The sequence below is a fragment of the Lutra lutra genome, chromosome 1 (genome assembly GCF_902655055.1).
Source record: "Lutra lutra chromosome 1, mLutLut1.2, whole genome shotgun sequence".
Classification (NCBI taxonomy): Eukaryota; Metazoa; Chordata; class Mammalia; order Carnivora; family Mustelidae; genus Lutra; species Lutra lutra.
The window spans coordinates 39,600,166-39,616,256 of record NC_062278.1 but is presented as its reverse complement, the minus strand read 5'-3'; the positions used below and the strand labels follow the sequence as shown (position 1 = coordinate 39,616,256).

Here is a 16,091-nt window from a genome sequence, read left to right as displayed (position 1 = left end):
GTAAGAATGTTTTTAAGAGTTGTACATGACATATTTTAAGCGCCACTAAGTACACATTGAATACTTTGTAAGTATATAGGCATAGCAACATGCAAGTGTCATGTACCTAATATTACAATATGCATTTTGTTTTTTGAAAATGTTTATGATAACAGTAGATTCAATAATTGTGGTTCTTTATCTTCTGTGCAGTTTGCTTTTTTTGGGGCAAATCTTCTTTACAGCACAGAATTTGTTTTTATGTTGTCATAAATATACCCTTCCAAAAGTTATGAATTTCATGTCATATAAATAGAACATTTTATTTTTGAAGCTACATTACTGGGAACACCTGCATTTCTGGGTACCATTTTCTGAGATAAGTCTTTAAATTTTTTTTTTAACATGGCAGACTTGTTCCAATGTTGATTATGTTAAAATACTTATGATAAAAATGGAGCTTTCTTGAGGGAATACTTTTTGGTTGAGTGAAAAGCTAAACAACCAATTCACAAATACTGATGTGAACTGAATATGAAGAAAATAGGTCAGTAATCCCAAACTCGTGGGTTAATCCTTAACTGCATCATTGAATCTACAATAAGTACAGCAGGTACAGTTAAATAAATTTGTAATGAGATTAAAATTTTATACACTTATAAGGAGAAAGAGTCCTAGTTTTGACAAATCTCTAAATTATTCCTCTTTTTATGAGAATCATTCAATACATCAGAAACACAGAGAAAAGCAAAAAGAATAGAGAGATAACAATTCAGTTTACATTTCATACTTTTTTTTAACCAACTGGTGACCACTGCTTTCAACCATCAAACATTTTATTGCATATAACTTTCACTATCAGCAAATATAAAGAGAAAACTGTCTACTAGTATCATGTACAAGGAAAAGCATTTGAAGAAAGAAAACATTTGAGGTTTGACAGTACTGTGTATAAGAGAAGTGTAATGTGGCATTCAAAAGTCCGTGTGGGATTCACTGCTGTTCTGACCCTGGATGTGGGAAAAGTGCTTAAGTGCTGAGCCCTGGTAGGTTTTTCTTTTGCCCCTGCAATCTTCAAATATCTTTTAACTTTTCTTCTTTTGAAATATACAGTATGTTTTAGGGGAAAATAGTGTTTCTTCTTTACATCTTTTTCACATGTGGGCCCATTCTCTCCAAAATAACCATACATTTCTTGTCACTAATATATATATATATATATATATATATATATATATATATATATACCTAACATATATATATATATGGAAAAGATGGTAAAGATTTGACCAAATATATTTTTAACATAACCACATAACATAGAAATCCTACGTTAAACATATTTTATAGATTTAACATAATTTTAAATAGTTTCTTGCATCTTTTTTTTTCTTCCTTAGGAAAAATTGCTTTTAAAATGTAATTTCCTTTTAGAATAATTAAATTACATCATTTGAAAAATTCATATTATGTCTAAGCAGACAGAATAAAGTGGGCATTTGTCGCAATACTTTGCATTCATTATTCAGATATTATGTGTTAATAAGGAGGCAATTTTAAATACTTAAATTTTTGTCTTACATAGATAACAGTTCTTGGGAAAATAAATCACATACATAATTTTTACTTAAAAGTACAGCATTGATTTATAAGAAACTGTTGCATTTTAAATATTAAATGAAATGTAAGATTGGATTCCAAAGTGTTGCCATTTAAATTATTTTTTAAAAATCAACACACTTATATTACATTGAAATACTAAGTAGGCATGAGAAGAACTATCCTTATAAAGTTAGCATATTTTGCCTATAGGAAAAGTTAATGATAGGAAAGGAAAAACAAATGCAAATCCATACACCATTGAATACAATAAAAGAAATTGGCTTTTGAGATTTCCCAGGGGCTGGGGAGAGGACTGAATGTTAGTCCCAAAGAGTGCTTCCTGGGATATCCTGTAAATAATTATTTCTTCTATATCATAGCCCATGTTAAAAGTGAGAGGTAGAAGGATTATTGTAAGTATGCATGGCAGAGAACTTACCAGCTATATCCAATAACTATTGCATTCAATATTAATAATCTCAATACATAAAAATGCTGATGAGTTTAGAACCCATTCTTGTATGTTGTCCCCTTTAGCTCTCTATAATTTTGCTATTTTCTTTCAATCCATTGCCTTTGGAAGGGTATAAGTGCAAAGGGTATGTCTGGGACAGAATAGGGAGAGAAAAGGGGAAAAAAAACAACAGAAAAAAAGTCCCAAAAAATCCCCATTAAGATATAGTGACTTTAACTATTAATTAATGGTAATCTATGTTCTTTGATTGAATAAATGTGTACTTATAATAAAAGTACCGTAATCGATTAAAATATACACACATTTCAAAAAAGTTTAAGAATTTCAAATTCAATTAGTTATCAAAGTTTACAACTCAGGTTATTTCTTTGTCTCCAGTAGTGTTAAAAACTAGGCCAAATAATTTTATTGTGTCACATTCATGATTAAATAAGAAAAACTTAAAGTGTTTGTTGTTGAATCAATTATATTTTTAATTAATGTTTTAGTGTGTGGGAGGTGAAGATTAGCAACCTCTCGGATTGTGTTAAAGAATTCTTTAAAATCCCTTTGCATTAGTATCCAGCAATAGAATTGCAGATATTGCACTGAGTATATTTCAATATTGCCAGTGTATATTTCAAAACAAATTCTATTATCTACACTAAGATTTCCTCTTTCCCAATATTCAAAATGCATATTATAATTACATGGGTTTCCAACATCCATACACAGCAAGTACAAGATACTTACATGTACGTACACTGTAGTTACCTATATTTTGCATAGTTTTTAGTGTGTACTTTGTGCCACTTAATAAAAAGCATTACTCAGTAATTCTTATTAGGTGTTTCATTTCTTTCAGCTGTGGTTTCCAGTTTTTTTGTTTGTTTGTTTTGCTTTGTATATTCATCACAGATTACCATTTGCAAAGGGAGATAATATTGGGCATTTTTTGTGGGCTCTAAGTAATCCGCAATACAATGGGGAAGTTGCAGAAAGTTACGAGGTTTTGCATTTTCTTCACAATTAAAAAACATAACATGAATTTCATATTTATCATTCATAAAATTATTCTTATGTCCAAAGGAAAATAAAATGTACTTTAAATGTTCCCCTTGGTAACACTTTGCAGTAAGTGGCACTAAATTACACGTTAACTGGTATGTTACATGGAAGAACCATCACGGTCAAACAGCTGCTGTACATGTGCCTATATGGAATCTCAATGCTGTTACAGTCATGAGTACATAATTACAAGTGAGCCTGTCCTTTTTACTGAGATATTTATATTTTTACAAAGAAATAAAAATAAATGAGGTGTTAGCTTCTTTGCCATATTTAGGAAAGTTAGTTTTCTTTCTCTATTTTAATTGTTGGGTTTCAATGCAATATTAAGCATCTTGAATCAATATGAGATCATCCAGTTTCTAGATTAAACTCCAATATCAGGTTCCTTAAACTGCTTCTTGGGTTCTCTGGTAAAAGAAAACAAGTTGAAATCTCTCTTTCTCTCTCACACACGCACAGCCACAGCCAAACCCACACAAACACACACGTCATGTGCTCATGTGCTCGATCTTTGCTCTTGCATTCATAAACTTTCCTTTTTCTTCCTAATTTGAATAATCATCCCATCTAGGACACTCAAAAATGGGAAAAAAATAATGCTGTTTACACTTTTTTGATGGAGGACAATTAATTTACACTGTAAACAGTACACTGGCAGAGAATAGCTACTTTGGGTAAAGAATAATGTTTCATACTCTACTAGGGGTATATGTGTGTTCACACTCCTTCCATTCAGTTCCATAGCTACTGTGCTCAATAAGTAGAGACAGAATTTGGCTCTGTGCATACACATGTGCACATTTCACACATTGCAATTGACATGGTCCCATTTTTGTATTTTTTCCTGATTTTTATAGAAATGTGTAGAATTTTTATAATCTATTCCCTTGTTTGGTGGAAATAAAATAAATTTTAAAGAGAGTAAAATACAGCTCTATTGCTATATTTTTCAAGAACTAAAAATGATACCTAATTCAAATCTAACTATTTTAACTGGCTAAATATTTCATTAGAGCCCACAAATCATAATATATTAGTTTCTTTTAAAGAGTTCTATTGACTTTTTATATTACTCTAAAGGGTTAAAAGAGTCAAAACTTTTGAAATACAACCAATTTTTGATTTCTAATTTTATAGTGCTATAAATAATGATTGAGTTATTTAGGCAACAATTTAGCAGTTGGAGCAAGTAGAATATAGACAAAATGAAAAGGGATGTAAATACAGCATCTATGAAGAGTAGCAATTTTGTAAGTGCATCCTGAAATTAAGTTTTAAATAGTAATTGATGATGCAGTTTATACAACTTACTTCTGTAATAAGAACCTTTCCATTGTGTACTAACAGGATGGATTTTGTTTTGTGGAGTCTTTCTAAAGATTATGCATTGAAAGATATGAACAGTTTATAAACCTATTCTAGTTTCAATGTGTCTAGTAGCACCTACCTGATTCTCTCAAACTACCATACTATATTAACATATTATTGCATTTTTCCACAGATGGTATGGAGTGAACTGTAAAAACAAGCATGCAATCACATCAATGCAGACTTATTTCCTTAAAATGTCATACTGTATATGATTTATTATGTTAACACTCAACCACATCATATTATTTATGTTCTGTATATTCTGAAAAAGTGCTGCTTGACTGACATCGTCCTTTTTCTTTTGTGAGAAATCAACAAGATAAATGCTTTCAACAATCAAAAAAAAACAATTTAAAAGTTCTAACGTAGTCTTTAAAAGTTTATACTTTTCTGATAAATAATCTAAGATACAGCACCCTTGTCTTCCATTTGATATTAATACATGATGTCATACTCAACCATTCTCATTTCCCAAAAATAAATTCCAAGATATTATTTTTAAAACCATAGGCCATCATACTTTCAGACATCACAAGTGTAGCTACCATATTGTCATATTTGTTTTCTTCTTAAAGGTGCAATGCTTGTGAATGGGAAAATAATTTTTATCTAACTGGATTTTTAATTTTTAGCATGTAATAAATTTAATGAGAACTAATCTAGCAGTATTGTATTTTACTAGAAGAAATAATATGACTTTAGATTGACTCTGTCATATTTAAGAATACAGCATTTCTTAATGGTAAATACACCAAAATTTCAGAAATAATCCAGAGAAAGAGACTTTCACCTTGGAGTTAAAAGCATGGCAGAAATTCTCCATCACTAACTGTTCATAAGTTTGTACCTCACAAAATGCATAGACAGGAATTTAATATAAAGAATTAGTTCATTTATACAGAAAACATGTCTTAAACACTTCTTTTTGGCAAACCAACATAGGTAAGCAGCTCTGGAACTGCCAAATTAAAATTTGTAAATTTTTAGCAAACTAAGAGTTTACTTTTAGGTTATTATTCAACTGTGGTTGTAATTTAAAACCTGAGGCTGTGCACTGGTTGTTAGCTTAAAATTACCTTTCCTTATAACATTGTGCTTCCATTGTATAACAAATAAAAATTAACAAGAACTAGAAAAATTTGTTGTTGAACAGTGCTAGGACATACAGACAAAAATACTAATACATGTTATCTACTTATAATATTGGTTTAAGTAATATCTAAAGGGATATAATGGACATTAGAAAATGCTTACTTATGACTGAATTACCTACAGCCAAAAAAGTTAAATATGTATCAAATAATGTTTAATTGGATTTATTATATGCACTATATACAGATACTAAATGTCTCAAAATTGTGCCCTATGGATACTTCAATTTTGTTTAGGCAGGTGAGTCTTTATGGAGCAAATAAATTATAGAATCAAATTAGAAAAATGAATGAAATCTTTGTGATTCCTGAAGCAGTAAAATGTTGGTAAAAATGTTTTGGTAAATGAAACTAAAATAACCTAATGGTCAGATCTATATAATTATATAAGATGTCATATCATGATTGCAATGCATACACACATGGCTCCTGTATCAAATACTATATTTTTAAATAGCAAATTGATACAGCTTCACCAATATTATCTCAAACATTCCAGAATCTATTCTACAGTATTTTCAGTTGTGTTTTCTAGGGCGTATGTTTCCAAACATGTCTTTGAAGGCAGACATGTAGAAAACATTGTTGTAAACCTCTAATTTCTGAATAAACTTAGATGCATTAGGTCTTTACCTAATCCTGTTCCTTGTGAAAACTGTCCAGTGGTACACTGACAAAATTTATGATTTAAAGGGAAAAAAAATGAGGGTAAAAAAAAAAAAACACCTTTGCATACTTTTTCAACGTATAAAAACAATTCAATACCATGATCCAAGGAGATGATTAACATTGTTAAGGCTGTATATTCAAGCACTGTATGTTAAAAGAGCAATGGTGTGGAATTTAGGCAGTAAGAAATGTCCTGCATTATGAATGGTACAATAATTAAAGAATGATGCTTTCGACAGCTGATTGTTGGTATACACTGGCTACTGATAGCAGTACGGTATGGAAGTTAATAAAGGTAGCAGAAGATGGTAGAAATGAATTCTGAAAGATGATAGCCAGTTTTCTCCAGCAGCCAGCCTGGTAAAGAAAACTCATAATCTTGGCCTGCATTTTAAATGAAATACTCTTTTTTCTCTTCAGCATTGACTTGGCTGCCTTCAGCATTGATAATGGCTGTGTCAGCATCTGGTGCATCTTCAGCCCCTTTAGCTTCATTTGTTAAGTATGTTCCTGTGGGTATTGGAAGAAAAAAAAAATATATGTCAGTTCTGTGAGACTGGTAAGATAGCCAGCATTAAAGCTACATTCACTTAGGAAGGAGCTTGTGCCAGATTTCTTATATGTTAGAACATATTCTGTGACATAATAAACCACACAATTCATTCTTCTACTGTTGCACACTATCTTTCAGTTTTCAGGTATATATTATAGATGAAGCTGTGGCCAGGTTAACTAGAGGCAACTGCCTAACTGGTGTGGGTGATGAGTAGTTTGATTTCTTTAATGATGGATACAGACCATGTGCTCTGTACAGCTGTAGCAATCAGGGTCCTTTGTTAAGATGTTGATAATGATCACATCAAACGTGTCATCCTCATTTTGAAAACTCCCCTTAAAAGTAGATTATGTCAATAGTTTGCTACCTAGCCCGTTGCAAAAAATTTACATATTTTCTTCATTAATATGGCCATATGCATATCTATAAAACAACAAACAAAAAATGTTGACCAAATGTTTAACATTATAGTTGAATGTCAGTCTAAGAGATAAATTATAAACTCTTTTCCTTTTTTCTTTTCTTTCTTTCTTCTTTTTTTTTTTTTTTTTCCCTGAGCCAGTGACTCACTTTGTGACCTTTGGCTATTAGTTAGACATTATTTTGTTAAATCAAACCAACCTTCATTAAGTAAAATAATCAAGATTTCTATGAAGTAATTTCATATTTAAATCTCTCTGTCACATATATACATATACTCATTTAATTGTTCACGATAAAGCTAGTCTTCAGAATGTTTTTTGTCAAACTTAAGATAAGAATACTTTATTAAATATTACCTACCTTTATGTCTTGCCAGATATCGACCAAGCAGAAATATAGAACATAGTGTGACAAATACAACTACAGCCACTATTCCTCCTATAAGAGCATGATCAGGGCCAGTCTGGCCAGCCAGAGCATTGGGATCTAGAGAAGAGAATAAAACATCACAAAAATGATGTCTTATTTAAGCATAGAATATATATTTGCATTGGAGTGAGTTCTTTTAAAAATTAGCACATTTCTTTTGAAATAAAATTTCATTAATGTGTATTAAACCAACCATCTAGTCAACAGATATTCATTTGTACAACATACCTGGGGCTATAACATTTGCCACATCAATCACAGTTGTCATTGACTGTACATTTTAAGACTGGATAAACAAATATACATATATAAATTTTTTTTTTAATGGGAGAGAGAGCACATAAGGGTGGGGGAGGGGCAGAGGCAGAGGGAGAGAGAATATTAAGCAGACTCCCCACTCAGCATGGAGCCTAAAGTGATGCTCAATCTCATGACCCTGAACTGGGATCATGACCTGAGCTGAAATCAAGAGTCCCACACTTAACCAACTGAGCTACCCAGGTGCCAGGTCAAATAAACCTGTATAATTTTGCATGGGTTATGCTTTTTCTTCCTCTTCTCCTTCTGAATATATGTGTGACTGTGTGTGTGTGTGTGTGTGTACACACATGTATATTTTTTAGTGTGATGGATACAGCTGTCTCATTTAAAAAATACAACTGTGTCATGGGAAATGTTGGGATTGAAATGATAACTTGGAATTTATTATCATTTAAATCTTATTTAAAGCTATAGCAATTGATGAACTCCCCAAGGAGTAAGTCTAGATAGAGAGGAAAAGAAGTCTGAAAACTGAACTGAGGAACTCCCATATCTAAAGTCCTGGAAGAGAAAGTGCTTCCAGCAGAGCTGATTGAGAAGGAGAAAACAGTGAGATAGAAAAATATCCCACAGAGTACATTGTAGTTGATCAAAGGAAAGAACATATTTCAAGGAGAGGAGGTTGTTAAAAATTGGGTTAAATGTGATTGACAGAAGGAGGAAAATGAATACACAGTGTAGAGGATGAACTGCCTATTTGACTTGTAGTTTTAGAGAAAGTAGCTGGAGAGATACAGATTAATAATATACTTTCACATTTGGTCTCTAGTAAAATTACAGGAAAGAGATGAACCCAGCAAAAGATAGCCAGTTTTCAAGCAGAAATGAAAAGATCAAAAGAAAACTTAGACAACTGGGAACTTCAAAAGTTTAAAAAATCAACTACCTACAGAAGCCACACAATAAGGGATAAAACTGAGTGAGCTCAGAACAACAAAACCCACTAAGGCTCAGCCTACTGCAAAGATCAGGTTAAGTATACTGTCTACCCTCCCAGGACCATGTTGCCAATATCCTTATAGTAACTACTTATTCTAAAGGAGAGATTTAGGGGATGGGGAAAGAAAAGAAATAAATTAGGCCTGGAAATTATGCTTTCAAAAAATCTTGAAGTATGATAATAGGCACATGAATATGACATATTAGGAGTCTAATGTGTTTTTAATGAAACTATTATGAGAAAGTAGCATATATTTAGATAGGGGGAAAAAGTCTACTTAAAACTTCAAACAACCTCAGTTGTTTGAGGTTGAATGCAAGAGGTAGAGTATAAAAGATGTGCAGTTCCCATGAAGAACATATTCCCAAACATGCACTCCAAATGTGACCATGGAATATAACTGACATGTTGATATTCCCATGGGGTAGAATTGCAGGAAGCAAATACGTGTACAGAAGAGAATTCCATTTCTTCAAGGAATTACAACTACTGCCAAGGCAGATGGATCCCTTAAGGCTCGTCTGGCATGTTTTCATAATTGTTATGGATAATGACTACTCAGTGATTCCATTCTTTATTTCCAAATGGGAGCACTTATATATTTTTTTTAATTTTATTTTTTATAAACATATATTTTTATCCCCAGGGGTACAGGTCTGTGAATCGCCAGGTTTACACACTTCACAGCACTCACCATAGCACATACCCTACCCAATATCCATAACCCCACCCCCCCTCTCCCAACCCCCCTCCCCCCATCAACCCTCAGTTTGTTTTGTGAGATTAAGAGTCACTTATGATTTGTCTGGGAGCACTTATATTAAGAAGCACTTTCTCATGGCTTTGTTCTTGCACTGTATTTTGTGTATGGGTAGAGAGGAGCATTAATAATTTGTCTTCTGATTCATTTGTCTCCAGACTAATATATCCAGATATGATGAAGAGGATATTTTGGGTATTTGAAGATCTTAGGCTTTGAGTTGGTTACATTGGCTTGATGGGACATTAGGTTGTCTCTTTGGACAGAGTATGGCAGTTGCTGGTGTCAGAAAAAGAGGTGAAAAAATATTTGGTGATCAGAAGGATATATTGGGGAAGATATTTCTAGCTAATAACAAACTTTTTCCTCTTCTTTCCATGCACAGAGCTAAGCATTTTCCAGCTTCACTTCAGTTGAATGTAACCATGCGATCTGTGTTCTGGACAACAGAATGAAGGTACAGCCAATAAAAGCGTCCCACATGCAACTCTCCAGGGTGATCTCAGGAGATATGAATTGAAAATCAGAGAAGCTACAAGAGTAGGTATGGAAATAGATTATTCAGTCTCCACCTGGGAGAAAATTGCCCAACTAAAAATACATGCACCAAACTGCACAAGGGAGAAAATAAATAAATAAATAAATAAATAAATAATAACATAAAAATTATAAAGAGTTTATTTTAAAAACACTGTGTATTAAAAAGTTAATCTGTTATGGAAGCTGTTGTTAATGTACCTTTTTATTAAATATTTCTTGCATTTTCCTTAATTTCTGGCATTGGCTATAAATATAGAAATTATAAAAAAAGAAAAACAGGAAGAAAATGAAGCAAAAAATAAACCTGTCATGTCTTAGAATTCCCCAATCTTTTTCCTTGTTTAGACACTTCAGAACCAGTTTCAAGCCCCACTTCTTGCTTAAGTCCCCAAATGCAGATAGTCATAAATCATTTCCAATTTGTTTGCTGAATATCGCTCAGAACTGAGCACTCTTTGGGGGAACTGAGAAATCACTCCTGTTCATACATCTCTGTACCTATCTCATTTCCTGAAGGTAAATTCTGAAACATGCTATTGCTGAACCAGTTGGCATAAACATTATTTAAAGGCATTTGATAAATAGTGCCGAATTATGTTGTAGAAAGGTGGTATGAATTTATCCTGTAGCATCTACATCTGAAGGATTCCCCCCATAACACTAACATCAGATGTTAAATTTTTTTTTAAATTGCCAGTGTAGTATTGCTAAGTGTTAAATATTTAGTATTTATAAGTTTCCATAAATGTGTCTAACTACTTTTGCCCATATGAATTCATTAATTTGAAATGGATGCTTATCCATTTTGACCATTTTTCTATTGAAATTTTCTGTTTCAACAGCTTTCTCCATAGAAAGATGAATATTTTTAGTGAGTTTTATTTATTCTTCATTATTATCTTTTCAGTGATGGATAAGCATTATAACTTTATGTAATCAAATCTATCAAACTTTTGTGTTATGATGTCTGACTTGTGGGTCATGATTTGAAATACTTTTGCCATGATGAGGTTATACACATATAGATTTGTGCTGTCATCTAACATTTTTATTGTCATATTTTAATTTACCTAAAATGTTTTTTGGTCTATGGTTTGAGGCTAAAATATAAAACAGAACAGAACAGAAGGAAGGAACTCCCTTCCTTCCTTCCTTCCATGCTTCCTTCCTTCCTTCCCTCCCTTCCTCCTTCCTTTTTTTGAGAGTGAGCTGAGAGGGGCAAAAGGAGAGGAAGAGAGATAGAATCTTAAGCAGCCTCCATGCCCAGTGCAGAGCTTGACACAGGGCTCCAACTCACAATCCTGAGATCATGACCTGAGCCAAAATCAAGAGATTTTGATTTGTCAAGAGACAATGAACAGACTGAGCCACTAGGGACCCCTGTACTTTATTTTCTAAAGTATTATGTCTAGTATTTGTCAAGATTATATTTATCATTTTCATTTTATGACCATGAAACCTACTCAGTTTCCAACTTGTTTAAATAGTGTTTAAGTTGTTCTGTTAGGGTTTGCTTTTTTCTTTCTTTTTTTTTTAAATCTATTTATTTGAGAAAGAGAGAGAGCATGTGGGGGAGAGGTCAGAGGGAGAAGCACTCTCTGCCGTGCAGGGAGCCTGATGTGGGACTTGATCTGGGGACTCCAGGATCATGAACAAGAGTGGAAGGCAGTTGCTTAACCAACTGAGCCACCCAGGTGCCCCGGGTTTTTCTATTATTGATACCAGTATGTATGACAATATCATCTTGATTCTGATGATCTCAGAATTGCAGCAAAAATCCAGAGGGACAAGCTGGAATCCTTCTTTTGACCATGGTAGGTCTCTTTACTCATCCCAATATCTAGAGTTATTTTTACATTTTCTATTTATCTAAAATTTGAAAGCAAATTGCAGTACACATCTCCTCATAAGAAACTTTCACGATAACAACATTCTTGAATGTTGGATATTTAAGTATTACCTTGTACAATATATTAGTACAATGAATCCACACTCAGATTCATTATAATTCAGAACAATTAGTCAGTGTTCTGGCTTTTTGTTTTCCCTCACTCCACCAAGATAAATCTGAAATCATTTAGGTTTTTTTTTTTTTTCCATCATTTAAGTGACCTGCTTTTTCTAAATGACTGCATTCTTTGTTTTTTCCTCCATTGTATTTTGATATTTTACCTAGATACATTTTGTCATTTACCTCAAGTCAAAATGTTTTTTCATTTGGAAACCTACTTTTTAAAATTAAAATCAAATTAGTTCATTTGATTTGAGATTATGAATTCTTTTTTTAACTCTCCATTTGATTAACAATTACTCTTTTTTTCTATTTTCTTCCTCAGGAAATCCACATATGTCCTGGTAGAAAATTCATATTTTATGTTGCATATGTGTCATTCCCTCTTTACTATTTTTATGATCATTTTACTAATTTACATTTTGTTTTAGTTATATTTCCCAAGTTTATCTTATGTTTATTTGATTTCACTTTCTACCATAGATTTTGCTTATTTCTTCCAAAAGAATTTTGTTATTGATTGTGACTTAGGTTTAACCACACTATTTAATCCCACTGTGTACTTACTAGTAGATGTTTTAAGTAGTTGCATACTATTGACAATAATAAGTGGCAGTTTTATAGTATTCTCTTTATTGTAGTATAACAATTCCATTTAAACATCTGGGAAAATGTTTTTCTTTGTTGAACATACATTATTTCTCTTCTTTTACTGAAAATATTTTTCAGTGGATACAAATTAACTTTTATTCTGTTTACCCATACTTGCATTTTCTTTTTTATTAATGTTGAAATGTTTTGAAAAGGATTCTTTGTTCTGATGCTGGTAATTATTCCTGCTCAGCTTTAATGCTGCAAATCTATGCACCTAAAGAAACTATCTTTAAAATAAAATATATATCATATGGCTATCTGTACATAGTGGGTAGACTAGAAAGAGAGTCTTGGGATGTAGATCATTACTGGTGAGAAATTTCACTGATTTATTTCATGTATTTTGCCTATAATCTTCATTATCACAGTAGAATCTCAGATATGTGGACCATGCTCCCTTTTCTCTGTACAGTAAAACAATCTTTTTAGAATTTGTTTAAATAAGGGGTGCTTGGGTGGCTCAGTGGGTTAAGCCTCTGCCTTCGGCTCAGGTCACGATCTCAGGGTCCTGGGATCGAGTCCCGCATCGGGTTCTCTGCTGGGCAGGGAGCCTGCTTCCTCCTCCCTCTCTTTCTCTCTCTCTGCCTGCCTCTCTGCCTACTTGTGATCTCTGTCAAATAAATAAAAAATCTTAAAAAAAAAAAAGAATTTGTTTAAATAAATTTAAATTTATAGTGTTTTATAGTGTTTTCATTTCATATATTATCACTGTGTTTTAGATACATTTATAGGTATATTAATAGGACTTTCAGAGAAAGTAATGCAAACACATTTATTTGACTCTATTCATTAATATTCTACATATACTCATAATCTGTGAAGTAAAAACTTCAAGTTTTATCATTCACCTCATCAGCAAAATAAGTCAACATATAGTCCCAGAATTTTTTTTTTAAAGATTTTATTTGTTTATTGGACAGAGAGAGATCACAAGTAGGCAGAGAGGCAGGCAGAGAGAGAGAGGAGGAGCAGGCTCCCCACCAAGGAAAGAGCCCGATGTGGGGCTCGATCCCAGGACCCTGGGATCATGACCTGAGCCGAAGGCAGAGGCTTTAACCCTCTGAGCCACCCAGGCGCCCCAGTCCCAGAATTTTTAAGGTTTCAAAGATATGATGGATATAGATGTGACTCTGCACATCTATTTGTGAATTTATTTTTTTAAATGAACACTGTTGTCTATGCTTTTCATTTTCCTCCTTAACTGTTAGAGCTAAAAGTCTGTCTTTAATTTCTATTCTTAACAACTAAAACAAATGATTGAAATTGAGGATCAGGTAAGTATCATCCTAACAATGAAAAATAATATATAATTTAAATGGATTAGTCTCAGTGGGAACCTCTTATATATCCTTTCTCTCATATCTCTCTTACTGTCATAGCAATAAAAAAATAAAAAAAGAAGTACAACCTTCTGAAGTTCCTTTAGTGATAGCTGAGTCTTCATTATCATTCAGATAAATACATCATATATCTTAGACCGTTATTCATTCTCAAGTGTTAGTCTATGATTTGAGGGAGTTAGTCTATTAACACTGGAGTAAGTAAATCCCAATGGATTTGGCAATAATTAGCAGTCTCTTTAGTTGACAATGCACAAAACACAAAGCATATTGTAGAACTAAAACTTTCTGAATTTAACATTTTTCAATTAGGGTTACTGAACACTTAATAAAGGTCTCCAAAGAGAAAATTATGTCAAATAATAATATTTAGGTTCATAATTTCTGATATTCAGAAGGGTAGAAAGTAACCTTATAGTTTTATTTAACACCTTAACAAGGAGAAACCTAAATTTTAATGTAATTCTATCTTTGAAATCATTGCTGGGGGTTTCTATCAAGTAGCTTGTCTGTCATAAGTTCCCCTTTAAAATGAAAAGTATAAACTCCAAAGAAAGAACATCTGACTTTCTAGGATCACATCATGCAGAATTCATAAATGCTACATAGTTTTTAATTCAAGTGTTAGAATTATTTTATGATAAGTAATTTTATAAGTTATCATATATGATTTCCAGCTTGAAAAAAACAGTAAGAAAGAAGTAAAACTAAGATCATTTTATGTAAATATTTTAAAATTAGTTTTCAAGCCTCTTTTTAAGAGAAAGATTTTTTTTTTAAAGATTTTATTTATTTATTTGACAGAGAGAAATCACAAGTAAGCAGAGAGGCAGGCAGAGAGAGAGGAGGAAGCAGGCTCCCTGCTGAGCAGAAAGCCCGACGCAGGGCTCGAACCCAGGACCTGGGATCATGACCTGAGCCGAAGGCAGCGGCTTAACCCACTGAGCCACCCAGGCGCCCCTAGAAAGATTTTTTTTTTAAAAGATTTTATTTATTTGACAGAGAGAGAGAGATCACAAGTAGGCAGAGAGGCAGGCAGAGAGAGGAGGAAGCAGGCTGAGTGCTGAGCAGAGAGCCCGATGCGGGGCCCGATCCCAGGACCTTGAGATCATGACCTGAGCCCAAGGCAGAGGCCCAACCCACTGAGCCACCCAGGAACCCCAAGAGAATGATTTTTCATTGTATATTAAAATATATGTGTTTTCAAGGCCACATTTGGATTAACAATTGTAATTTTTTAAAACGATAAGATTCTAAGGCTGTGTACTATAATAAACATGCTAAGTCACTCATGAAACTGATAAAAAGTTTTTACTGTTTTCTTATTGAAATCTAATAAATACTATCTACAAAGCTTTAAATATCAGGGTTCAGATTATACATTCATTATCAATAGTTCAGTACCAATTTTTTAAAAGATTTTATTTATTTATTTGACAGAGATCACAAGTAGGCAGAAAGGCAGGCAGAGAGAAAGAGAGAGAGAAGTAAGCAGGCTCCGCACTGAGCAGAGAGCCCGATGCAGAGCTCGATCCCAGGACCCTGGGATCATGACCTGAGCCGAAGGCAGAGACTTTAACCCACTGAGTCACCCAGGTGCCCCAATAGTTTAGTATTAATTTTAAAAATATGGAGTAATGAATTGGATACTAGACCAGAAAATTGCCAATTAAGTTTGAGACTAAAATAAAGAGAAATCTTTGACAAATCTAGGAATAGAATTCAATGTCAATATTGAAAAATATGAGTAAGAAAAAGCTGGAACAAATACAAGAATTAATGAAAGAAACAGTGCCTCTTATAGAAAAGTCACTAAATAG

At 32.9% G+C, this 16,091-nt stretch overlaps 1 protein-coding gene across 4 annotated transcripts in view; it reads right to left on the bottom strand.

Annotated features, from left to right (window-relative positions):
- Positions 1 to 1,372: 1,372 nt before the first annotated feature.
- CADM2 (cell adhesion molecule 2) overlaps positions 1,373 to 16,091 on the bottom strand; it is a 1,105,278-nt gene continuing 1,090,559 nt past the window's right edge. For all 4 annotated transcript variants that reach the window (XM_047722125.1, XM_047722134.1, XM_047722152.1 and 1 more), the window contains 2 exons: positions 7,637 to 7,762; positions 1,373 to 6,807 (listed from right to left, as the gene is read on the bottom strand). In XM_047722125.1, the coding sequence (XP_047578081.1) occupies positions 6,689 to 6,807; positions 7,637 to 7,762 (245 nt within the window). In that variant the 3' untranslated portion in view covers positions 1,373 to 6,688. The remainder of the gene's footprint in view (positions 6,808 to 7,636; positions 7,763 to 16,091) is intronic.